Raw genomic sequence first — 18637 nt, forward strand, 5'->3', positions numbered from 1 at the left:
ACATGTACTTCAATTAAAGTGCAGTCCTTTACCTGCATCAATTAGCTCTGCAGACCCGTATATGCTTCCCAGTAAAGTCATCCATTACACCCGTTTACCTGTGTCCATGGGCTGCGGCGTGACTAAAACAGTTCATTTCTTCATAAAGAGACGATGTTAGGCCACTGCCATCATGCATTTTCAGCAAAGGGTCAGCCCCTCGAGATAGGAGAAGATTCACCACTTCATAGTTACCTGCGAGGAACAGATATATGAACCTTAAATGTTTAAATTCTAAAGCTTTCAACAAAAAATTAGATATAACCTTGTATGAAAGTAATTGCAATCAAGAGCGGGCAACAGTTGTATAGAGGGTAGAAACTTGGGTGAGGTCTTTCTTTTGACATAACATCGCTAGATCTTAGAAAAACAGACAGGCACAAAATGTTCAATGTTCAGAGTAGTCTTGTGACTGAGGAGGAGAGTGGGCATCCCAGCCGGATCGGAGGATGATTCATTACCTGGATGGGAGGCCAATGCGATGACGCAAGCAAATTGTCCAGCAGGGTGAGGAAATAAATTTGTACCTGGCCGGTATGATTTAATGGACAAACCGAGCATCGGGAGTTGTTCCATCCCCCATACAACAGGTGGCAATGGCCCTCGTATGGTAGCCCAGTCAGGACACCTGCAGGGGTGCTTGGGACTTGAAGTCCCTGGGTATCAACAGAGGGCAATGTCAGGGGAGGACCATCCTACTTTTTCTGTGGCCCTTTTTCTATTTGTTGAGGACAAAGTGTGACACCAGAAGCATTCCTAGATTCAATCTAAAAGGAGTCCGCTGCCTCACATCAGGGAGTCACAGTCAGGGGGGCAGCGGGCAACACTCAGAGGAGGTAGAAAAGTGGAAGAATTGTATATTTTGTGTATTATTGTCTTGTCATTGGAAGGAGGATTGTGAAGAGGTGCTGTTGAAAGAAAAAATATCTTTTATATTATTCTAAATTGTGTGTTACTAGTGGGCTTCGCCCCCTGCTCGCTTCGCTCTCCAACCCCCCGGCCATCCACGTCTCTGCTGCACTCATAGGTGGATTTCACTGTCTCCAAACATCAAATCTTTAATTCTCACGGATACACCTCTTCATTGAGAAGAAACACCACTTTTCCATGATGGCAACACGAATTAGACGATCTACAAGTCTTAAAGTTTAAAAAGCTAAACAATATCTACGTACTTCTATCATATCACCTATGTCCGTATATTCAATCTCTTTTCACTTTTACCTTTTCATCGATATCTCATTCAATTTTGATTCCATGTTTGGAATTACATCGAGACAACGCAATGTATAACTGCCCGTGAGTGAATATCGTTTCTTTCTCTCTACATGAACTGTCTCTGACAATAGCATTCACACAAATGTGAAACGATTGGATTGTGTGCGTGGATATGTAGGCATAAAGTCTTGTCTTGAGGGGCTTGAAATTTTCTCTCGCTGGATTTCACTTTCACCAAACCTCCTTATGAGAAGGATTTAGGAGTCATAGTGGACTCTAAGCTATCAACTTCCAAACAGTGTTCAGAAGCCATTAAGAAGGCTAACAGAATGTCAGGTTATATAGCGCCTTGATGTGTGGAGTGCAAGTCACAGGAGGTTCTGCTCAACCTTTATAATGCACTGGTGAGGCCTCATCTGGAGTACTGAGTGTGGTTTTGGTCTCCAGGCTACAAAAAGGACATAGCAGCACTAGAAAAGGTCCAGAGAAGAGCGACTAGGCTGATTGAGGGCTACAGGGGTTGAATTATGAGGGAAAATTAAAAGAGCTGAGGCTTTACAGTTTAAGCAAAAGAAGATTAAGAGGTGACCTGATTGAAGTGTTTAAAATTATGAAGGGAATTAGTCCAGTGGATCGAGACTTGTATTTTAAAATGAGCTCATCAAGAACACGGGGACACAGTTGGAAACTTGTTAAGGGTAAATTTCGCACAAACATTAGGAAGTTTTTCTTTACACAAAGAACGATAGACACTTGGAATAAGCGACCAAGTAGTGTGGTAGACAGTAAGACGTTAGGGACTTTCAAAACTCGACTTGATGTTTTCTTGGAGGAAATAAGTGGATAGGACTGGCGAGCTTTGTTAGGCTGAATGGCCTGTTCTCGTCTAGATTGTTCTAATGTTCTAGTGTTCAAACAACACATTTTTTAATTCTCGCAGATACGCCTCGTCATTGAGAAGAAACACCACTTTTCCATGATGGCAACACGAATTAGACGATCTACAAGTCTCCGACTTAAAGTTTAAATCCGAACAATATATTCGATCTCTTTTCGCTGTTCTGTTATTTCAGTGAGTAATAATTTCCGTTTGTTTGTGCTAATGCGGCCTTTATTATCATTACTTTCCAATTTTAGTACTTTCATTATCTCTAATCTGCTCTTGCATGTGCATCACACCAACGTTTTTAAACTTCTTTACGACGTTCTACTTTGTCATCTACTCTTTGTCTTTTATTTCCGGTCCTGGTCCATGTTTAAAGCTCTTGGCACAAAGTCTCGTCTCGCGGGACGTGAAAGTATCTCTCTGAAAAATGTCACATCTCGTCCCAGGCTAAAAAGTCACATCTCGTCCCAGGATTGTTTTTTATATAATAGAGAGAAATTAGTGTCTTGGGTTTGGGACTCAATGGCATCCCCTTTTGGTCACACCATGCAACATTTCCCATCCATCAAACAGTGAATCTAGTGACTTCCTACATTGAATACAATATTCTCCTCCTCCCAAAAACTGACCAACTCCACTGGTGGGTGTTAACAGACTACATTTTTGAAATATTAGAAAATAAATGTTTTTTTTTTAATTGACATCTATGCCTAACTATTTCTTTAACACTTTGTAAAGCACTTTGAGCTACATCCTGCGTATGAAAATGTGCTACAGAAATAAATGCTGTTGTCTTCAATGATTCAGGACTCAAGTCACTCCAGCCATTCCTGTTTCCTGCTTTTTCTTTTATCTCCAGTCGAGGTCTGTGTGTTTAGAACATGTGGAATTTCTATCACTTCTCTCCTCCTCCATCGCCCACTGTATACCTCTGCAGTTTACATATTCCCTAAATCCAAACATGTATCCTCTCTCTGTAGCTTGCTGCACAAAACTTCCTATCTCTTTCCATGGTCTGATGATCTTCTTTCCCATACAGCAGTGTGCTGGAATTCTATATTCAGAAGTGTAAAAAATTCATCCAAAAACTTCATTTACTAGTACGTCCAGTTTGACATTACACATAAATTGTATATCATGCCTCGCAAGCACCACTTAAATGGCTTGGCTCCAGACTCTCTTTGTCATCACTGTCCCTTAAATGCCCCTGACACCTTCTTCCACATGTTCTGGCAGTGTCCCCAGTTGCTTCTCTCTGGTTCTAATCTCTTTCTGCGCATGTTTCTTATTACCGAAGGTTCTTTCTTTTTTGAATTTCTCCACGCTCTCCCTCTCTGTACTGTAGCAGAGGGTCATCTCTCCAGCTACAACTGCTGCAAAACTACCGCTGGCCTCCTGTTAGAGATCACCCGACTCTGTCACTTCATCTCACTGGAGGGCATCCTTCTTTAACCTCAGTGCTTCTTGAACTTTCCGCCTCGCGGGTCAACAACTCACCCAGCTGTACAACTCAGAGATGGCATAGTGCAGCTCAGTTCACCAGGAGCTGGGTGGGGTTGCCCCATCATGTAGTTCACTAGCTCTTATCATTGTGCTTCAGTCTATTCTATCGGGTGGCTGACTGCAGGACTGCTGTCCCTCTTTGTTTTATTCTCTCCTTTTATTTAAAATTCACCATTTCTCAAGGCTTTCAGGATGGGCAACGGGGAGGTTTGGGGTATTTTTGGTGCTTTTTTTTTTTCTGTCAAACAAAAACGTCTCCACATTTCTCTGTTGTGTACTGTATCTATTGAATATGCTTAAAAGAAAAATGACTTCATTTATATATATTGTGATGGATGGCCGGCAGCTCAGCCTGGCCAGGACGCCCCTGCCTCCCCCAAAACGCATGATGGCAGCTACCCTGGAGTGTAGCGGAGCCCCGAATTACCGTAGGGCATCCTGGGACTTGCAGTTCAGTTTCTCAGCCCTGTTGGGTGCAGTGGGTGCTGCCAGGGGGAGCTGTCAAAGGACCTGGGGAGTCACCCTTTCCTTATAGCCTAGGAGTATGATGGACGGAAGCCCCAAAGTACTTCCGGGCTGAAGAAAAGGTCAGTTCTTCATTAGACCCGAAAGTGCCAGCCAGTCACGTGGTCAGAAGGACAGAAGCATGTCCGGGTCAAGGACTATTTAAAGGACTGATGGGATACCAGCAAGAGAACCAGAGTTGGGAAGTAGAGGACTGAGCTTGCTGGGAGGTGTGGAGGAGAGAATTGTGATTTACTTGTGTTTATTATCAGTGTACTTGCTGGCCTGTTTATTGTGGCGGAGGTGCTTTGAGCACTATTTATTTAAAAGAAGAAATGAACTCTTTGAGGGCTGAATATTTTTTAAATCAATGTAAAACGTCTGCTGCTGTGTGTGACTGTCTGGGGAGGTTGGCTTGATGGACAGCTGGGATGCACAGTGGGCTTGCTGCCGGGCTGTCTTTACGTGGAAGGTGGGTGGTGGTGGCAGTCGCAGTGAGATTCAGCCTGTCATTGTAAGCAGAGGTTCTCCCAGGTGAACGTTGCTGAAGGCTCATCAGTAGGGCCCACGATTTACCGCGGCAAGAAATCGTAAATTACGCAGCATGTTTTTTTATATTCGGCGTGGCAAATGCAGTAGCAGAACTCCATAAGTCTAATTCGTAACCCAAGCAAAATAAATGCAATTTTTCTTATTCTTAATCCTTAATAATAATCAATCATAATTCGTAATACTAATCAAATAGGTTTATCAAAGCGTTCACATCCGCACATTTTAATCCACAGATTTGCTTTAGGCAAACGATGCTGAAACATACAGTACAGGCCAAACGTTTGGAGACACCTCCTCATTCACTGTGTTTTCTTTATTTTCATGACTGAAGGGATCAAAACTATGAATGAACACATGTGGAGTTATGTACTTAACAAAAAAAGGTGAAATAACTGAAAACATGTTTTATATTCTAGTTTCTTCAAAATAGCCACCCTTTGCTCTGATTACTGCTTTGCACACTCTTGGCATTCTCTCGATGAGCTGGTGGTGGATTTTAGGAGGCCCAGACCCCTCATGGACCCTGTGATCATCAGAGGTGACTGTGTGCAGAGGGTGCAGACCTATAAATATCTGGAGTGCAGCTGGATGACAAATTGGACTGGACTGCCAATACTGATGCTCTATGTAAGAAAGCTCAGAGCAGACTATACTTTCTGAGAAGGTTGGCATCCTTCAACATCTGCAGTAAGATGCTGCAGATGTTCTACCAGACGGTTGTGGCGAGTGCCCTCTTCTACATGGTGGTGTGCTGGGGTGGCAGCATAAAGATGAAAGACGCCTCACACTTGGACAAACTTGTTAAGAAGGCAGGCTCTATTGTAGGAGTAAAGTTGGACAGTTTAACATCTGTGGCAGAGCGACGGACACTAAGCAAACTCCTGTCAATCATGAAGAATCCACTGCATCCACTGAACAGGATCATCTCCAGGCAGAGGAGTAGCTTCAGTGACAGACTTTTGTCACCGTCCTGTTCCACTGACAGACTGAGGAGATCGTTCCTCCCCCACACTATGAGACTCTTCAATTCCACCCGGGGGAGTAAATGCGAACATTAATTTTATTTTAATTTTTTTCATTTTTATTACTATTTAATTTAATATTGTTTCTTTGTATCAGTATACTGCTTCTGGATTATGTGAATTTCCCCTTGGGATTAATAAAGTATCTATCTATCTATCTAACAGGTAGTCACCTGAAATGGTTTTCACTTCACAGGTGTGCCTTATCAGGGTGATTTAGTGGAATTTCTTGCTTTATCAATGGGGTTGGGACCAGCAGTTGTGTTGTGCAGAAGTCAGGTTAGTTGGACGATCATTTATTTTTCAACAGGACAACGACCCCAAACACACCTCCAGGCTGTGTAAGGGCTATTTGACCAAGAAGGAGAGTGATGGAGCGCTGTAAATGGTCATGAAAATAAAGAAAACACATTGAATGAGGAGGTGTGTCCAAACTTTTGGCCTGTATTATATGTATGTATATATATATATATATATATATATGCATAGACTTACAAGAATCAAAGTTGGTTATCAAATGAGAACGCCATCAACAGACACGTGGACATAAATCCAGCATATGCAAACTTAAGAAGAACTTATTCATAATAAACGAGACTTTACACCCAATACCCAAACCAGGCACTCGGCCACCGAAACCCTCTCAACGTAATTTTTTTTTTTTTTTTTATATATTGCCTTTGATTCTTGTAAGTCTAAGTATTATCCTCTGATGAAGACCGTTGGCAGGGGTTGAAAGCTCAGGAATAAAAACCTACTTTTGATACGTGATTCATTTTCTCCCTTGTGGATCTCCAGCTGCAAATATATATATATATATATATCTATATATCTATATATATATCTATATATCTATATATCTATATATATATATATATATATATATATATATATATACTGTATACAGGTATATAATTTTTAATGTAGGTAGATCATTTCCACCTGGTCATTTTAAAAGTAGCTTGCAAGCCGAAAAGTGTGGGCACCCCTGACCTAGGATATGAGAATGACTGGACATTGCAGAGTTAAAGCCCTAACAAGCCATTAAATTATTGCCAAGAATTGCATTCTAATTAAGCAACTAAGAACAAAAACCTGCAGGCACTGCGGCCCTCCAGGACTGTGATTTAGGACCCCTGTTTTACTGGGTTGTTTGGTTCCTCAAATCATTGCTTTTGGCCTGTACTGTATATAGGCATAATATTATTCTCAACAAACTATCGAATAATGTTTCTAAAGTTATTGTTTACGTATTGTTGAAGAAAACGGCACTGTAAGCTCGTAGGTTTTCTTGTGACAGAGAATATCGCAGTGGTGACAACACTGATCCATATTTTGAGAACGAATGTTCCACATCAACAGAGGAGATCGGCAACGCAATGTAAACTTTAGCAAGAGCTGCTAAGCGAGGCAGTCTGTCCTCTAAGGCACGCCAAAAAGCAGTGATATCAGCTGGAATTGCTTCACGAGATGCTACAGTGTGTCCAGATAAGCTTGCCATTCATCTGCTGCAGCCATCATTGTTGGCACTGATGGTGCATGATCAGCAAAATTCTTTGATAAGAGTGGTAGCTGCCGTGGATCAAATATTCTTACAGATCTGAATAAGTCTATTGCCGGCTGTTTGGTTCACCCAAAATATTCTTCAAGTTTAGCAGCAGCATTGTGCTTTGTATCTTCACAGCTGCTGGTTGCAATTGGAAATCCGAACGATTTCAGGCAAGGCAGTAAGTCAGACACTTTGTTGTAGACATCGACAGCCATGAATGACTGTGCCTTAAAAGAAGTCAGAGTGTTTATAATTGGCTGGCAGTGAACAGATACAAATTCAAGTTCAGCTGCCAACTCGTTAGGTTTATCAGTACTTTGCAGCAACACCGGCAGCTTCTTTAACTGGACTGTAGCTCCACTGTGTTCAATTTCAGTAGCAACGAACGAGATATTAATGAGATGATGCGATAGGCTAAAGAAAGAACTTAAAGAAGTAATCAAAACTAATCAAACTAATATCAATACGCCTCAAATGGTGAGATTTCATTCAGAGTTGGTATTTTCTGCGGCAGTGAGGTTAATTCTGCGGCGTGGCGTTTTACCGCTGCAAAACCCTAAATTCTGCGGTGTGGAGTTTAATTCTGCGGGCCACGGTAAATCGTGGGCCCTATTCATCAGGTACATGAATGTGTTCAGCACCACGATGAGCTGGGGACCAATCAGCTGATGCTGGTACCCCTTTTCATTATCCATCTCCAGATCACTTGCATCAAAATCAGAGTCTGATTCAGTGATAATCTCAAAACCTCGTCCACCAAGTATTTTGCTTTGGTTGATGCCAGTTTAGAGGCTGTTTGATCTTTGCTACTCTTCTCACGTGCTGGGAATTGACGTCAAAGCAATGAAGCGAACTTTCCTTCTAACAAACCGAGTGCAACGAAAATGTAATGGCGAGTTTTGTCAAAGAGTTACAGCTGATAGATAGATAGATAGATAGATAGATAGATAGATAGATAGATAGATAGATAGATAGATAGATAGATAGATAGATAGATAGATAGATAGATAGAAAAGGCACTATATTATAGATAGATAGATAGATAGATAGATAGATAGATAGATAGATAGATAGATAGATAGATAGATAGATAGATAGATAGATAGATACTTTATTAATCCCAAGGGGAAATTCACAAGAGTCACACCATTTAACAAAGTCTTTGATTAACTTTCTGTACTCCTCCTCCTGCCCACTTCTGATGCAGCCCACAATAGCAGTGTCGTCAGCGAACTTTTGCACGTAGCAGGACTCCGAGTCATATTGGAAGTCTGATGTATATAGACTGAACAGGACCGGAGAAAGTCCAGTCCCCTGCGGCGCCCCTGTGCTGCTGAACACAATGTCAGACCTGCAGTTCCCGAGACGCACATACTGAGGTCTGTCTGTAAGATAGTCCACGATCCATGCCACCAGGTGTGAATCTATTCCCATCTCAGTCAGCTTGTCCCTAAGGAGCAGAGGTTGGATGGTGTTGAAGGCGCTAGAGAAGTCCAAAAACATAATTCTTACAGCACCACTGCCTCTGTCCAGGTGGGAGAGGGATCAGAGTAGCATATAGATGATGGCATCCTCCGCTCCCACCTTCTCCTGGTATACGAACTGCAGAGGGTCGAGGGCGTGACGGACCTGCGGCCTCAGGTGGTGAAGCAGCAGCCGCTCCATGGTCTTCATCAGATGTGACGTCAGAGCAACAGGCCGGAAGTCATTCAGCTCACTAGGACGTGATACCTTTGGGACAGGAGTGATACAAGATGTTTTCCAAAGCCTTGGGACTCTCCCCTGTCCCAGGCTCAGGTTGAAGATGCGCTGTAGAGGACTCCCCTGTTCCAACGCACAGGCCTTCAGCAGTCGTGGCGATACTCCATCTGGACCCGCTGCTTTGCTGGCACGAAGTCTTCTCAGCTCTCTGCTCACCTGGGCTGCTGTAATTGTGGGTGGGGATGTCTCACCTATGCTGGTATCAGCAGAAGGATGGATGGAGAATGAAGAATGAAGTACTCCGAGGTGAGAGTGGGTTACTGTGATCAAACCTATTAAAGAAGTTGTTCATTTGGTTTGCTCTCTCCACGTCTGTCTCGATGGCGGCACCCCGCTTCGAGCTGCAGCCAGTGATAATCTTCATCCCATCCCACACTTCCTTCATGCTGTTGTTCTGCAATTTATGCTCCAGCTTTCTCCTGTACTGCTCTTTCGCCGCCCTGAGCTGGACTCGGAGTTCCTTCTGCACACTCTTGAGCTCATGCTGATCACCACCTTTAACAGTTCTTTTCTTCTGGTTCAAAAGGCCTTTGATGTCACTTGTAACCCATGGCTTGTTGTTAGCATAGCAGCGTACTGTTCTTACTGGAACTACAATGATTACCGTCCTCTACCCCTGAATTGTGACAAAAGTCGACATCCGCCCTAAAAGAGTTAATACAACTTCTCGGTTCTTTTAAAACGTGTGGTCAGTGTCTGCGTGTTGGGTTACGCACTGGTATAGCGCCATCTAGTGTTACAATATGAAAAAAAGGTTGAAGAAGCATGCTCACCTGCTGCAGATGCCAGCTGCAAAGGAGTCTCTGCATATCTCTCCTCCCCATTGCTAATGGCTGATCCCTCCACATTGGCACCAGCATCTAAAAGGAGCTGAGTTCAAAAAAGACAAAGATGAAATGCAGTAAATGAAATGTATCTTAATCAGCGTGATGTAGGTCTTTATCAATACAATTTTTTCAAGGGCAGACATTAGCAAGATTTAAAGATTCATGGGTCAAACTCCAATCTCAACAGAACAGCCATCAAGATAAAAACATCCTTATAATATAGTTCAGTAATGCAGATTCTTGTACATTATTTAATTGCAATATATGATGAAAGAAGCTTGTATTAATGGTGCACTAGCATTAAGACAACATGAAATTTAAGCAAATAAAATGTTAAGAGTTCATTGTAAACATTCTGAAAATAAATGATGGGGGCAAAAATTTGTTACAATTATTGTACAATTTAAACTTGTTCAGACTTTAACAGGAGGCTGTGCTTGGACCTTACCCAGACCTTCAAAATTCTCAAAGGCTTTGATAAGCTGATCTAGAAGAATTCTTTTGATTAAATAGGGAATCATTTATTTGAGGACACTGATGGAAATTAGGGGGAAGTACATTGAACACTAGCACTTCTTCACTCAAAGAGTTGAGGGGATCTGAAACAAACTACTGAGTCATGTAGGTGAAGCAAAAACCGAAGAATCTGGATAAGATATTGAGATGGCTTGGCTACTAACTAAACAAGTGGCCTTGATGGACTCAATGGTCTCCTCTTGCACTGAGCTTGTATGGCGAATTTCTCGTATCTAGAACAAAACTTCCCCATTGAAAATAATGGAAATCCAGTTGATCCGTTCCGCACCCCCAAAAATATCAACATAAAAATCAATTTTCCTAACAAATAACACTGATAAATAAGTGAGGATACACTTTGTCTGCTGAGCGTCACGTGATCATAACTGAGCTGATGGTTCTCTCTCGTGCGTGTCTCCCTCTCCTTATCTCTCTTGCTCGCTCGTCTCTCTCTCTCTCCTTATCTCTCTTGCTCTCTCTCTCTCTCTCTCTCTCTCCTTATCTCGCTCTCTCTCTCTCTCCCCTTATCTCCCTTGCTCGTGGCACCTCCCTCTCTCTCTCTCTCTCTCCTTATCTCTCTCTCTCTCTCTCTCTCTCTCCTTATCTCGCTCGTTCGCGCGCCTCTCTCTCTCTCCTCTTGAGGGTAGAGAAAAGCCAAGTAAAATGACCCCTTTTATGGGCTAACTAAAAAGATTACAATATGCAAGCTTTCGAGGCAACTCAGGCGCCTTCTTCAGGCAAGATGTAATCAAAGCTTGCATATTGTAATCTTTTAAGTTAGGCCATAAAAGGTGTCATTTTGCTTGGCTTTTCTCTACATTCATAATGGCTAACACGGTACAACACCCTAGTACTCCTCTTGAGGGCAATTGTCTCCTATTCTCCGTCTGCATGTCCGCAATATTTTTGGATACGCTTAAACGGCGAACTGCTACAGCGAAACAATAAAATCACAAGCGCACAAACGCGTAGATCCTCACGCTACGGGAGAACAAGAAACACTGAGTGAGCTGACGGGCTGGCAGCGTCAGCTTGGGTGATTCCCTGAGTCGAGGCGGATTGGGAAACGCGTCACGCATAACCACAGCCTGGCTCGTTGCTCGTTACGTGAGCCAATGCTCGTACGTATTTAGATCCCAATTTTTCGCTCATACTTTCCTCTTATCTTGAATTTCTCGTATACAGAGGTGATTGTATCTCGAGGTTCCACTGTAACTGGATTTGAAACTCAGAAGCACAATTTTCATATCATTAATTAAAAGAGAACAATATTACCACTAATAATAAGGTTAAAGTGTTGTTGGCCTCACGTTTCGATCTTTTCCGCACTACAGGACTTAGTCTTACCTGAATCACAGAAATGTGCCCATGTAGAACTGCAAATGTCAAAGCCACCCAGTGACGACAATCTGGATGAACAGATGGGTATTTCTGTGAAAAACCTGGAACCTGATAAAAAAAATATACTCAATTAAAAACAGATAAGAAGTGATTAAACATTGCCTTCTAAAGCTAACCTGAACTATCTATTACATTTACTCTGTTAAATTTAATAAGTGCTAAAATATTTCTAAGTTCTTGCTTAGTTGTTACTTGCAATGCACATTTTAGAAATTAAATTATTAGTTAATATAGGTAATACCGCATTGTATCAGCTGCTAACATATAAAACAGGTCAACTGATAACTGTGTATTCAGAAACATGTTCTATTATTCAAAGAACATTGGGAAAATAACAATTAAATGACTTTGCAATATTGATGTTCCTGCTGGTAGCACTGTAGCAAATGAATCCTTTAAGACATAGCACTCAAGTTCATAATACAATTTATCCTAACATATATTAAGGACTAAAATAACAGATGCTCACTGCAATATCAAGGTTCGCTCCAGCGTCAATCAACATCTGTACCAAGGCTTCATCTCCTGCTGAGCAGGCGTACATCAGAGGAGTCATACCCTATAAAGAGAGGAAAACAAGAAGCAACACCACAAGAGTCAGAGACCGGAGAACTGCAACAAAAAGAGTAAAGCACTTACGTGTATATCTGATGCTAACAGACGTTTCTGATAACAATTCAGCTCTAAAACCCGCAAAAGTAGTGCACCAAGTCTGAACCTTTACCACAAATAATTTGTATAAAATGTGTTGGTAAAATATGCACATCCAAAGGTAAAAAATAATAAGAATAAGTATACAGTAATCCCTCCTCGATTGCGAGGGTTGCGTTCCAGACCCCCCCGCGATAGGTGAAAATCCGCGAAGTAGAAACCATATGTTTTGTATGGTTATTTTTATATATTTTAAGCCCTTATAAACTCTCCCACACTGTTAACATTATTAGAGCTCTCTAGACATGAAATAACACCCTTTAGTCAAAAGTTTAAACTGTGCTCCTTGACAAGACAGAGATGACAGTTCTTTCTCACAATTAAAAGAATCCAAACATATCTTCTCTTCAAAGGAGAGAGAGAGAGAAAAGCAAACAATCAAAAAATCAATACGTGCTTTTGGGCTTTTAAGTATGCAAAGAACCGCGATAAAGCGGCATTTTTTAGAGTAGCGTCCGTATCCTCTGTGCAAACAGCCCCTCTGCTCACACCCCCTCCGTCAGGCAGAGAGAGTGAGAGACACAGAGCGAACAAAGCAAACAATCAAGCACCGTGCAGGAAGCATATCGTATATCATTGAGGAGTTTTAGTTAATATGTAATACGTGCTCTGATTGGGTAGCTTCTAAGCCATCCGCCAATAGCGTCCCTTGTATGAAATCAACTGGGCAAACAAACTGAGGAAGCATGTAGCATAGGTTAAAAGACCCATTGTCCGCAGAAATCCACGAAACATTGCTCCAACAATGATGGATGGATTAAAAGGAAGAAGTCTACGTGACCATCATCATCATCAAGCCCTTCCGTGAGAACCCTAAATCTGTTTCATTTATGTTAGGTAGAATGCCCAGAGGGGACTGGGCGGTCTCATGGTCTGGAATCCCTACAGATTTTATTTTTTCTCCAGCCGTCTGGAGTTTTTTTGTTTTTTCTGTGCCCCCTGGCCATTGAACCTTACTCTTATTCGATGTTAATGTTGATTTATTTTGTTTTATAATTGTGTCTTTCATTTTTCTATTCTTTAATATGTAAAGCACTTTGAGCTACTGTTTGTATGAAAATGTGCTATAGAAATAAATGTTGTTGTTGTTGTTGTTGTTGAACCAGCGAAAAATCCGTGATATATATTTAGATATGCTTACATTTAAAATCCGCAAAAGTCGAAGCTCGATATAGCGAGGGATTACTGTATCTAACTTGTGAGCAGTAGGAGGCACCACTGAGCTCCCCAGACACACAAGACCCAACACAACTTCAGGTTCAATAAAACAGATTTTTAATCCAACTACAATAAATATAGCCAAAACCGATTCCAAAACCGATGCAATCTCTCGCCTCCTTCCGTCCACTAAGTGAGTTCTGACCTTTGCCTTCCGACTTTGACTGCTCAAAGTATGGCAGCGGGCTCCTTTTAAGCTGGACCCAGGACTACTTCTGGTGGCACGTTGTGGCTTGCTGGAAGAACTTCCGGGTCATACAGAAACCAGGGAGGTCCTCCTCCAGCCAGCACCCTCTATTGTCACCCATGGACCCCTACAACCTTACAGGTGTGCAAAGTGGGACTAACTTGTGAGGAACATTGCCACCTATTAATTTGGGGAATGAATGGCTCCTGGCTTCCAGCTCTCACCAGTTCATTCTTCCTTCCAGCATCCCAGCCATGATGGAAATTATTAGGCATCCCCACTGGGTAGTATCCACAATCTGGCCATCCTTCCATTATGGCTTCCCAGCCAGACGAGAAATCCTCCTTGATTCTGGCGGGGATGCCTGTCCGTTCTCCTGAGCGCTTACAATCTATCTAAATATTCAGTGTATTTATTTTGCCATGCTTTTCAGGAAATGTATACAATGTGGTTTAAGCATTAACATATTTGTTTTATAGAACTGTTCAATGTTCTTTACAGGTGTTTCATTCTTAAGATATGTTTTAAACTCCAGATGTTTTCTTCGTTGACTTGAGATTATGAAGAGCAGAATTTCCCAGCCCAAACAAATGAAAAAGGAAAAAAACAGAAAAGTCGTTTTTCTTCCACTGGATAGCGGCAACAACTTTAGGCAGTGTGCAGTACAGGGTGAGGCAGAAAGGACGGACGTTTTTTTACAAAATCACAAAATTGTTGATTTTTTTTTTTTTTTTACAAAGAAATTTATTGAAAGATTTGAGTTCATACTGAAAAAGTATTGTGACAATTTGTAGGGATGGAAATGCAGGTTTAAATGCAAAATACGCCTTACCGAACGATTACTGAGGCCAAGTTCAGAAGAATGCTTCCGAGCAGATCGACTTGGACTGCGCAGCACATTTTCAGGGGTACGTGCCGTTCGTGTAGCCCCCGGCGGTCTTTTGTTCATTAGTGTACCTCGTGTACGAAGTGCTTTAACCCAACGTAGGATAGTGTTATGAGCGGGAACAGCTTTATTTCTGTGGATATTGAAATGGCAACGAAATTCACGCTGAACTGCGGTAATAGATTGGTTGTTCTTGACAAAACAGTCGTACGCAAAAACGCCATGGCTCCAATGCTTCAACTAAAAAGAAAATAAAAAAATGCTAAGACTTTGTGAACCTAACGCCACCTACCGCACACCTGTCACTCCACCTTGTGGCGAGTTCTAGCCATTTCAAAGACGTCTGTCCTTTCTGCCTCACCCTGTATAACATTGGTTATTTATTCAGAACCATTGGGTTGCTGTATGACTTTGGTTTTGTTTTTTAAAATTGCCTGTCACCCAACTGTGCTAATCCGTAAACACTTGCACTATGCTGTTAATAATAATTAATAATAATTATTATTTGCATTTATATAGCGCTTTTCTCACTACTCAAAGCGCTCAGCAATTGCAGGTTAAGGAAATTGCTCAGGGGCCCAACAGAGCAGAGTCCCTTTTAGAATTTACGGGATTCAAACCGGCAGCCTCCTGATTGCCAGTGCAGATCCCTAGCCTGAGAGCCACCACTCGTTACGTTATTTTGAATAAAATCTATCCTCTAAATAATGTGGATGAGTAGCCAGTGTAACAGTTACAAACATATACTTGACAAAATGTTTCCATGCATTCAGATTATTTCAACAGTTTCTACATTCACCATGCCACTATTTTTAATACAATTGTGGGCTGCATCAGGAGTGGGCGAGAGGAGGAGTACAGGAAGCTAATCAAAGACTTTGTTAAATGGTGCGACTCAAACCACTTACACCTGAACACCAGCAAGACCAAGGAGCTGGTGGTGGAGTTTAGGAGGCCCAGGCCCCTCATGGACCCTGTGATCATCAGAGGTGACTGTGCAGAGGGTGCAGACCTTTAAATATCTGGAGTGCAGCTGGATGATAAATTGGACTGGACTGCCAATACTGATGCTCTGTGTAAGAAAGGTCAGAGCAGACTATACTTTCTGAGAAGGTTGGTGTCCTTCAACATCTGCAATAAGATGCTGCAGATGTTCTACCAGACGGTTGTGGCGAGTGCCCTCTTCTACGTGGTGGTGTGCTGGGGAGGCAGCATAAAGATGAAAGACGCCTCACGCCGGGACAAACTTAAGAAGGCAGGCTCTATTGTAGGAGTAAAGTTGGACAGTTTAACTCTGTGGCAGAGCGACGGGCACTAAGTAAACTCCTGTCAATCATGAAGAATCCACTGCATCCTCTGAACAGTGTCATCTCCTGACAGAGGAGTAACTTCAGTGACAGACTGCTGTCACCGTCCTGCTCCACTGACAGACTAAGGAGATCGTTCCTCCGCCACACTATGCGACTCTTCAATTCTAACCGGGGGAGTAAATGCTAACATTACTCAAAGTTATTGTCTGCTTTTACATGCATTTTTATTACTCTTTAATTTAATATTGTTTCTTTTTATCAGTATACTGCTGCTGGAGTATGTGAATTTCCCCTTGGGATTAATAAAATATCTATCTATCTATCTATCTATCTATCTATCTATCTATCTATCTAAGAACCACACATCTAAAAACACTAGCTGGTAAAGTTGAGTGACTATATTATAATTGCTGCAAATGAACCTTTTAAAGCTAATGTACTGTACGTGCTTACTGTACACTACCTGGTCATCCATTGTGTTAACTCCATCTGTACCCAGCAATTCAATGGCCTGGTTTATGAGGTCAGTCCTTCCACAGTTAAGCATTCGAAAGCCCAGATCCTGCTGGAACTTGTCACTTGCTGCTTTAGCGTCGAGTCTCCTGAAGGAACTGAAACAGCACTCAGACCTAGACAAGTAAGAAAGACACAGGTTAACATATAAGGCACGGGTGTCAAACTCCAGTCCTGGAGGGCCGTAGTGGCTGCAGGTTTTCATTCTAACCATCTTCTTCATTAGTGACCATTTTTGGCTGTTAATTAACGTCTTTTTCTTTAGTTTTAATTCACTTGACTCAGGCCCCTTAGTTGTCTCTTTTTACTTAATTAGCCGCCAAACAATAATGAGACACAAAAAACGAGCCGCCACATGACCAGCCTACCTGTGCCCATCACACGATAGCTGAAAATAAAGAAAGGTCAGGGTCTCAGTCAGGCTGATCTCTCAGGTCACCCAAACATTTTGACGGTGCTCTTAGAAAAAACAGAAAAATCAACAATTTTGGAAATGTCTGCTGTGGGAGAATGAGAGCAGCAACAAGCCGTGGAATTAAATAACGGGTTTAACTCTTTCAGGGCTGATGTTGACTTTTGTCGAAATTCAGGGGTAAAGGACGGTAATCGGCTGTAAACTGTAACAAAATTCACCCTTACTTTTTAGTTCGACTCTCTTTGCTTAAAGGAAAGTTACGAAGCTTTGTTGATTTGACCTCATGAGTAGTGAAGAGCAAACATCCTCTGAAATGGCATCAACATCTGGCGAGACCAAAGCGAATATGCGAAGCAAAATACTCCATGGACGTGTTACGTATTATTACCGAATCGCACTCTGACTTTTCAGACTCCGAGTTTGATGCAAGTGATCAGGAGATGAATATTGAAAACAAAAGTGAGGTACCAGCATCAGCCTGTTGGTTCCCAGCTGGTCGTGGTGTTGGACATGTTCGTTTAGCTGATATGCTTACAGCAGCATTCGCCTAGAAGGACCACAAATTATAATGACAAGAAATACAAACCATATTGTGACTGCCACCGTAGCCCACCTGCTGTGCAAAAACAGAGAGGTAGTCGACCTGCCATGCATTCCTGCTGGCCATCGAGTTGCCCCTGTGCAGTCACTGCTGCCAGAGATGCCGAACAGGCGCCAACAGCAGCCACAGCACGTAGCGACAGACGTTTCATGTTGATTTATGTGTGAAACCAATGCATTGTGTGCTTTTCAGAAAACGGAGTTTTTTGGAAAAAATATTCAGCCCTCAAAGAGTTAATTAACAGCAAGAACTGGCTTCTCATTAAGAAACTGGTTGGAGTGAAATTGATTGGAGTTTGACGTTTCAGTTTAGCTCGTCATCTTTTGGCTCGTTTCACATCTCATTTCTGTTTGCCTGCCATTTAATGAAGAAACGAATCAATTCAGAGGACTGAACCCTTAAAAACGGGGCTATTAAAATGAAGGGAAAAGGAGTTAATTAGCACTGAAAACTGGTCACTGATTAGGAAAAGGGTTAAAATGAAAACCTGCAGCCACTGCGGCCCACCAGGCTCAGAGTTCACCACCCCTGATATAAGGCATTAGGTATGAATTGTAAAATAACAATCAGAGTATTCTCCTCAACAATAAACAGCTACCGTGTATACTCGAGTATAAGTCGGGTCTTGAAAAATGAAAAATCGATCATAAAATCAGACCCCGACTTATACGCCCGTTCAAAAATGCGACATCTTCTTGCTTCCTCCAATCTCGCATCAGTTTCTCAGACGCATCGAATTTTGTTGCAGCAGCGCAGTTACCAATTTCTTTCGCCACTTCAACGACTTTTAATTTCAAACCAGCTTCATATTTTCTTCTGATTGAACGCTCCATCATAGATAAGGGATGCTCTTACGATAAAGGTGTATAAGGGTTTGAGATACAAAAAACACAAATCAGTGCAAATGTCACTTTGGAATAGTTCAGGTATTACTGTGTGGTCACGTAGGCACTAGAGAGAGAGAGCGAGAGCAGACGCTGAAACAGCACATTGCTGCACCCACATAGAAAAAAAGGCC

The 18637-nt window shown here is 42.0% G+C and overlaps 1 protein-coding gene across 3 annotated transcripts in view; it reads right to left on the minus strand.

Annotated features, from left to right (window-relative positions):
- The window catches only part of abtb2b (ankyrin repeat and BTB (POZ) domain containing 2b), a 335934-nt gene that overhangs the window by 88169 nt on the left and 229128 nt on the right, over window positions 1-18637 (minus strand). For all 3 annotated transcript variants that reach the window (XM_039736333.1, XM_039736323.1, XM_039736315.1), the window contains exons 5-9: window positions 16554-16719; window positions 12248-12337; window positions 11725-11826; window positions 9808-9904; window positions 99-234 (exon numbers count right to left, since the gene is read on the minus strand). In XM_039736333.1, the coding sequence (XP_039592267.1) occupies window positions 99-234; window positions 9808-9904; window positions 11725-11826; window positions 12248-12337; window positions 16554-16719 (591 nt within the window). The remainder of the gene's footprint in view (window positions 1-98; window positions 235-9807; window positions 9905-11724; window positions 11827-12247; window positions 12338-16553; window positions 16720-18637) is intronic.

Source organism: Polypterus senegalus, chromosome 1 (genome assembly GCF_016835505.1).
Source record: "Polypterus senegalus isolate Bchr_013 chromosome 1, ASM1683550v1, whole genome shotgun sequence".
In the NCBI taxonomy this organism is placed as follows: domain Eukaryota; kingdom Metazoa; phylum Chordata; class Cladistia; order Polypteriformes; family Polypteridae; genus Polypterus; species Polypterus senegalus.